This window comes from Daucus carota, chromosome 5, assembly GCF_001625215.2.
Source record: "Daucus carota subsp. sativus chromosome 5, DH1 v3.0, whole genome shotgun sequence".
Taxonomy (NCBI): Eukaryota; Viridiplantae; Streptophyta; class Magnoliopsida; order Apiales; family Apiaceae; genus Daucus; species Daucus carota.
The window spans coordinates 44,468,902-44,477,419 of record NC_030385.2 but is presented as its reverse complement, the minus strand read 5'-3'; the positions used below and the strand labels follow the sequence as shown (position 1 = coordinate 44,477,419).

At 34.7% G+C, this 8,518-nt stretch overlaps 1 protein-coding gene across 1 annotated transcript; it reads right to left on the bottom strand.

The window, feature by feature from the left end:
• Nucleotides 1-261: 261 nt before the first annotated feature.
• LOC108220148 (uncharacterized) lies at nucleotides 262-3,033 on the bottom strand. Its single transcript, XM_017393827.2, has 3 exons — nucleotides 2,484-3,033; nucleotides 2,218-2,403; nucleotides 262-864 (listed from the first exon to the last, which is right to left on the bottom strand). Exons 1-3 carry the CDS (start codon nucleotides 2,931-2,933, stop codon nucleotides 577-579), a joined length of 924 nt encoding a protein of 307 aa, XP_017249316.1. The 5' UTR covers nucleotides 2,934-3,033; the 3' UTR covers nucleotides 262-576.
• Nucleotides 3,034-8,518: the final 5,485 nt, after the last annotated feature.

Here is an 8,518-nt window from a genome sequence, read left to right as displayed (position 1 = left end):
CTCTCCTCTTGCATTATTAGCCAGAAAAAATGGTTGGAGTGTGTTTCCAAGTGAAACCTCTATTTTTGTTGCGATCATAATTCATAGATAATTAGATTACTATATTACCTGTCCCAGGTGCATCATAGATAATCTATTATCTATCCCAAGTTCAAGCTTCGACTCTATGACTCTCGCTAACCTCCAATCATTCCCAGATTACAAAGCTTTCTAAATGCGAGGAACTGAGGACATAAGCTGCTTGTTCAAAAAAAAAAAATGTGAGCTAACTAGATAATATAAAATAATATGAAACTCTGCTATGTTGTTTAATACATACTATTTATAAAATATCAAAAAAAAATACAAAACTCTATACTGGTATAATCTATCCCTTGAGTACAATAATTAACTTCACATAAACAGTGGAAAATATAAAAACTATGAGTTGTCACTGATAAAACCACCACCAAAGTACACCCATTTTTTCTACAAGGGCGTTCTGTAATGTCCGGCCTGTCTGCCTGCCAACTCAAAAGCCACACCTTCTTAGCTGGAAACATCATTTGATTAAACTACCCACAAAATGTCTTAATCTTACTTATACGTACAGGAGTTCTTGAGTGAGATGGGCGCGCTATGTTTTTTTGGATCATACACAACTGAACACTCGATTTTCTTCTTGAATTTTGGTTTCACCAATTTTCCCAGAACAGAACCTTTTGATTTCACTATCATGTTTAACTTTAGCGCCACAGGCAGGGTCGGACTTCCTGTGGTGTTGCTGCTTAAGTTTGCTCCACTGCCGTACAATGGTATCCTGTTTCCATTCACTGATATTGCCAACGTTCTCTGACTCTTCCTTGATTGATAGAACTTCTTAATCTGCGCCACCAAAAAATTCAAAAAATTGCACTAGGTCAAACTGTTGAACAACGCTAATGATATGGTTTAGGAGAGTAAAGTTTCCAAACAAAATTTGCGGAACCACAACAAAGGACAGTGCAGGACCTCACCGTCCTTCCCCTCTCATACCAATCTTAATTCTTACCACACCTACTAAGATTCAATCGTATTCTACTCAAATTCATACCTACTATGGATTTAATTTCTAATTCTAAGTAACATTTCCACTTTCCCGTGTCACACAGAGGTTTGGTTTGATCATATATTCGAACTCACAACTTATTCAGCTCAATTGGAATGTGGAATGTGGAATGAGTCAAGTCAACTAAATTGAGTCGCAACCTACTAGTTTCACAATATTTAAGAAAGACATGTCAATACTAAGAGTATAGCTAAAATTGAGCTCAGAGGTTTGGAGTCTTGTAGTTAGGGGTGATCATCAAACCGCATAAACCGCAAAAACCGCCCGCACCGCACCAAGCCACACCGCGATACGTGGTTTTTAAATTTTGTGGTGCGGGTGCGGTTTGATGTCAAACCGCAAGGTGCGGTGCGGATTGCGGTTTTACTTTTATAAAATGCGGTTCAAACCGCACCGCACCGCATTTAATATATTATCTAAAAAATATATTATTAATAATATATATTATAGATATATGTATTTGACAACTCTACATTAACTATCAAGCTCATTTCTAAATTAATTTTAAAAAAAAAACTCATGTCTAAATTAGAATACCATTATTTAACACTATCTTTCTTAAGACATATTACATTTCGTGAACTATGTTTATATATTACTACAACACATGCAAGCAGAAGGCCAGTGCCTCTTGTGTTGGCCAGTGCCTCTGGCATGTTTTTGTAATTTGTACTTATTCTTTGCTTGCAAATTTGTTTAAATGCAGTAGTTCAATTTAAGCCAATTCGTGACTTTTTTTTTCATCATTTATATTTTATTCTCCCCAAAGAATATTTAATTATTAACAAATTTTATAATTTGATTTTAAAGGACTATTTTAAATGTATAAACCGCATAAACCGCACCGCAACCGCACCGCCTTTTTGTGGTGCGGTTTACGTGGTTTTAATACTTTGCGGTGCGGTTGCGGTTTGAGAAATTGACAAAACCGCACACACGGTTTGGTTTGCGGTTTTAGCCAAAAACCGCACCGCCCGCACCGCGATCACCCCTACTTGTAGTAATACTCACGTTCATATATTTACTACTAAATGCATCCGAGTAAGTTAGTACTAGTGCATTACAAACAAGCAAATTATTAATTGAAAATTCATATAATTATGCAGAATCAATAATTGGGCAAAACTTACAGCTCCGGAAGCCAGAGTAATTTGAGAATAAGACAGATCAACCGGAGTCGAAGCAACATGAACACCGAAAAACGAAGCAGTGTTCCTGAAAACAAGCTTCACAGTCGAATTCATAGTCACCATATCAGTAGCCACTCCAGTACCATCGGAGCCCGCTTGGATCACAAACGTCTCCATCTTTATACTCTACAAACCAAAACCACAACAATTGTAATCACACATTCACATTCCCACAAAATATTGCAAATTCAATTCACCAGCCTAACCTTAACAGTAATCTCAGGCTTCTGCGGTTTACTAACGCCCCACAAAATCAGCGAAAACAACCCGAAGAGAACCAAGAAGCCCAACAGAAATATAACAAAGTAACAGCGTCTGGGCACGCCTTTACTAGTCTTCTCGTGTTCATAATAATTTTCTTCATCGATGACCGCGATTTGTTTGTGGCCGGGTTTTGCAGAGGGCGGGATTTTCGCGGATCCGGGTTTGAGAGAGCCGGAGAAGCGGGTGGAGGAGGAGTCGCGGGAGTGGTGGCCGACGGAGGAGTGGGAGTGGGGAGGGGAGGCGGTGGGGGTGGAGTGGAAGGAGGTGGCGGTTTTTTCGCCGTCGTGGGAGTCGCGGGAGGGGCTTTGGACGTAGTAGACGGGGCGGCGGGGGGAGTGGGTGGGGGAGGAGGGGGAGAGGCTGGTGGCCTCGGAGTCGGTTTTGGTGTGCATTTTGGGGGGTTTGCTTTGGGTGGAGAGTGATGAAGTGTTTTGGGTTAATGGGTTGTGTTTTTATGCACAGCCTGTTGTTATTGTTCGAAAGAGATGAAAGTGAATACAGCTCGTGTAAGAAGGAAAAAAAAAAAGGAAATGTGGTTTCTTTTTCTTAATTTTATTTTGTGCTGAGTAAATAATGTATTGGTTGGGAAATAATATGTCATTGAAATAAAAATTTATTCAAACAACAACGAAGTAGTGGTTCGTTACATTATTGTCCTAAGAAATATGTTCATGTAATTTATTTAAGCTTCGCCTATATAACGTGTAAAAAGTCAAACGTCATGAACCAAAGAGAATACAAATTTTATATAAATTTCAATGTTAATATTTATTAGCCCACATAATTTTCATGATTTACGATGCAATGTATATTAACTTTTAACAAAATGAATGAAAACTTAATACTATTTTTGTATAACCAGTGCATAAGAATGATAACAACATATCACATTTAACATTTTTATATCGCTATTTGTGCAAAGTGCACTGTTAAAATAGGTAGGAGGGAGTAACATAAATTAAAATATGTATTTTGAAAAAGAATTGAAATATATTTTAGATACTATAACATTGTTCTATTTAAATTAACTAATCTTTCATCTTAAAAACGTAGAACTTACTTTTTCTTTTCTTTTTTTTGAAAATACGTAGAGCTTACTTTAAAACTCGTTTCAAAACTTTCCTTTTATGGCAGAACTCCGTTATAGTGATAAAATGACTTTGATACGCTTTAGTCGTCGATTATAATACCTCTCAAGTCTCAACTATAAGGCATAAGCAACGTTTCTCAACTCCGTGTATTGGTACGATAATATTTGCTTGGTGAAATGATTACAGAAGATCCTGTACGAATGAAGTAGGAATTGTTCGAGTCTTTGACGGCATCTATTGAATATAATTTCACATTTGGGCAATAGGTTGAATAGAAATTGAGCTGAAATTAAAGCTAGCTTTTCACTTTTTTCGGTTTGATCGTCTCCTGTACATGGTGGATAGGATGGCCATTGCTGCATCATTAGAATTGTACACCCTCCGTCTTTTTTTAGTTGTCACGTTTTTAGTTTTGTTTTTCAAATTGACTAAGTTTTGATCGAAGATTACAAGTCATTTTTTCATTATTTTAAAAAACTAAAAATTAAATCTTAAAATAAATTAAAAATTATTTCCAATATTTTTTTTTATTTTTTCAATTGATAAAATATTAATAAATTTTAGTCAAACTTTAATCAGTTTGACCGGCACAAAACTAAATGTCTAACTAAAAAGGGACGGAGGAAGCAGTTATTTCAATTCCACAAGACCAGCTGGTTATTCAAATACAGTGAAATTTAGATGCATTCCAATAAATCAAAAACAGCTATGAGCTCGCCTGTTATGCACAGACGAAGCTTCGGAGAGCTTCTATTTTCCATTCAATCATTAACATTTTTAGTGTTGCTAATGGCCAATTTAGCCTTTAATCATTGAAATGAACATTTGCAACCAAAAAATTCTTATCAATCGTTGTTTGCGAATATTTTTGTGTAGCAACTAGCAAGGCCCAATCATTACTTCCTGCGAATTAAGCAAATCTGAGTGGATACAAGTATGCAGAGTCATAAAGTGAATACAAGGCCCAAATATGACAACTGAAGATATATTCACTTCTTGCGAAACACGGGCAACATGATATTATTTTAAGCATGAAATCGATTTGTTTGAGAAAAATGATGTTTAATTTTAAAAAGAAGTCACCGGTAATAAACCGAAATTCAATTATAAATGTTAAATTTGTGATCATCTACAAAGAACAAAGTTATTGTCATTTCTGGACATAGTTTTGTTAAGTAAAAAACAGTTTATTAATATCGTGTGTAACAAATTTATAAGTCAGTTTGTGATCTATAAGTCAGAATATGAAAAATTAAAAATCTTAAATTTTTTTAGTACTTTATCGATAAATATAAAATAAAGATCTTCTCAATTATAATTAACTTTTTATTTATTAATTATAATCACTTCTTTTATTTTATGTTAGGGCAAACAGCCCCCGTATATGTTTACAGATTTTAATCTCGTGAAAATATATTTTTAACCTCTTTTTGGTGGGAATTTTAGAATTTTCTAATATATGTTTTCTGTTTTCTTCCTCTCTTTACTCGAAAGCACACTGTGACACTGTTGGTATATTCTTCGTTGACCGAATAACTCGAATAGCTTAGAATATTTTGGCCATATTTGGAAGTTAGAGGTTTAGGATAAAATTAGAAGTTTGGAGTGTTTTAGAGATTTAACCACTACAATCTGCTAATATAAGTGTTTGGTAGTTAGAGCATCTCCAAGGGTAGAGACCTGTTAGCTATATCATCCATTTGGCATCTATGTGTCATCTAGTTGGCATGTTTAGAGGATATGTAAAATGTGAAATACTCCAACCATTACCCCTTAGCAAAAAATATGGATAACTAAAATTGGGGTAGTTAGATTTGGAAGATCTCTAAATGAATTATGCATAATTTTAGATAATATGATTATACATAACACCATTGGAGTTAACATAGAACCCATTAGCTATAATTTTAGATTATTATCTATATATTATATTATAACTAACAACTATACATAACACCTTTGGAGATGCTCTTAGCAGATTGAAATAGAAGTTTCGACACAAAAAACTAATTTTGAAAAAGCTATTTTGAGGAGCTTTTTAGGTTAGAGGTTTTGATTTGTGTCAGAAAAAGCTAATCAATCAGTTATTAACCAAACAGTTTTACGAGAAACAGTTAATTCAATCCGCTAGTCAAAACATCAATCCCCAGGTCAAAACATCTAATTCAATCCGCTAACAGCTAATCCCCAAACAAGACCTTTGTAGTCTCGTCGGCATATATCTTGATATCTAAGTTCTCAAAAATCTATGATTAATCCCCAAATAGGGCCTTTGTAGTCTCGTCGGCATATATCTTGATATCTAAGTTCTCAAAAATCTATGATTGAAGTATCGATCTGTTAATGGAAAGCAAGTGCACTTGCAGTCGAACACTTCAGTTGAGTCCCCATCTCCTTTGTGTGTGTGTATGATTCTGGTTCTTATTTAACTTCTACTCCATGCTTCTGCCACCTTTTCTTCCCATGTGAGGCAAAGTGCTGTTATTGTCATTCCCCCTCATTTTTTATCTTTATTCGTTACTGTCCATTTCACAAGAGGAAAAACACTCGTTTCTTTAACCACCCCACCACACTCCCCACACCACATGCCCCTCTTATACTTACTGTCAGGAGTATTAAATCGAGCTCTGATATCATATTAAATAAACAATTCATCTAAAATTTTGTGTTCCAAAATGCAGGGAGAGACCTAACTCGATCACATATTTCAACTGATTCGAGAATCAAACCCTAGCTTTCCCGACCCTAATCTATAATTAAACTTCCACAGATTTCTTCTTGTTTTACTGTCAGCTACTCCGTATCATTAATTACATCACAACTTTTCGTAGCCTGTTATAATTCCCCATCTCGCACGGAATATCAAAGTGGCCAACATACTTACAAAGTCATATATTATGCTCGGTGATTGCAACAAGATGAAGGAAAGTTCAGATTCATAAACCTCAGATTCCAGCTTTTGAGATGCCAAGCACGATGTATTTGACTCTGTATTCCAATCAGCGGCTGTAATCACACCAACATTAGTAACGAAAAATTTATGTAGTAACTTCTGCCAGAGATTTCGAATTCGGACTCTCTCTTTTTTGTTATTCTCGGTTTTTGAATGAGTAGTACTACATGTACAAAACTATAATTGAGGTGACATATTTTAACTATTATTAAAAAAATTATAATTGAGGTGACATATTTTAATTACTATTATTTATTACTGGAGTTCATTTTAAGCAAAACCAATTCAAATTAATTATTTTGTAAAAGATTTAATACCAAATTTTGTGGATGAAACATTTTCCTTCAGCTCCTCGGGAAAACATTTATTATACTTACATATAGAACGGATCAACGGACATGTAATCATCATAAATGACATAACGAGTCAATTGTAATGCACATCCTTGCTTGATTCTAGGGTAGATAATCGAACTCAGATGCTCCATAGACTACTGAAATATGGATGAATCTCAGTGCCGTATAACAAACTCAAATATATTAAGTAAGACCATCGACTTATGTTATCATCACAATAATTGCACCGATATCTTTATAATTTGAAGAGAGCATCACATCAGCCTTTGACAGTTTGAATCCGTGGAATCAGATTTCATGTTCTTCAAACGTATTTATATAAAAAAAATCGAAGCGATGCAGTATTTCAGATTTGCAGAAAGACTGTCCGTCTGATCATATTACTCTCATGAATCATTGAATCATGGAGATTTTATAATAAAATCAATGATTTTGTTTTGTTTTGTTTTTGATAAAAAGGAATAATTCATTCATCAAAAGCCATACGGCATCTACAAATATAATCGAAATTGGACGCTATATTATATCGCTGTTGAATCCTTCTTTCTTGAAGAGACAACTAAGCGATTTGAAGATGATCTGAATATATGTACCCGTTTTCACCTGACTGGCTTTCACCTGATTGGCTTTCACCTGAGTGTTCTGAACAATCGACCATAGATGCGATTCCATAATAACCTTCAAATCTGAATCAAACTCAAAAAAATCATGCCGATCTATAACCTCGATCATGAAGAACATCAAAACACACAAAAACAAAAACCAAAACCAACTCTTGTGTTCACAAGAAGGAGAGACTAACAAAACCCAAATAAATTGGGGACTTATTAAAAGAAAAACAAAACGAAACAAGAAATCGGGGCTTTCCACCGGTAAAAACCGATGGAAGCCCCCTCGAAAACTTTTGATGGAGGCTAGGGTTTGAGAGGGAGAGAGTCTTTGGGAAAATCAATGATTTTGTTGAAATTAATTAAATAAATACTTCTCCCATTGCCTTCATTTTTATAAAAAAAATTCATTATTCGATTCGCATACTAATGTTCCTATAAAATATGATTAATTTTTTTCCCAAATAAAACTTTAGATATTAAATTTTATTTAAACAAACAAAATATTATAAATACCATTAAAACACGTGTACTGTCTGTGTGTCCCTCCCTTGAGGCATTCTTTTTTCATCCAGTTTAAAATTTTCTTCGATCAGCATATCTTTTCATTAAACTTTCAGTGCGACCATTCTTCATGTGGGCTATAGGAGAACTTGCCTTCCAATCATGTAAAAACAAATCATAGTGTAACTTCTGCAAGATTGACAACTTCCCTGGGATAAGCTGTACCTGCATGTCCTACAGATTTTGTCCTTCTGAAACCATAATCAATGAATATAATAATACGATTGTACATCATCTTCATTGATGACATGAGTAAATATTTTTCCCGAATACACTTGAGCTCAATATAACATGCATAAGATTCTCTATATGATTGAGTTTTGAAAAGCTTGACGTTCAACAGTTTCTTGACTTCGAAGTTAGAACCCCTAATATTAAATTACACTAAAAATTAATAACGAGTAC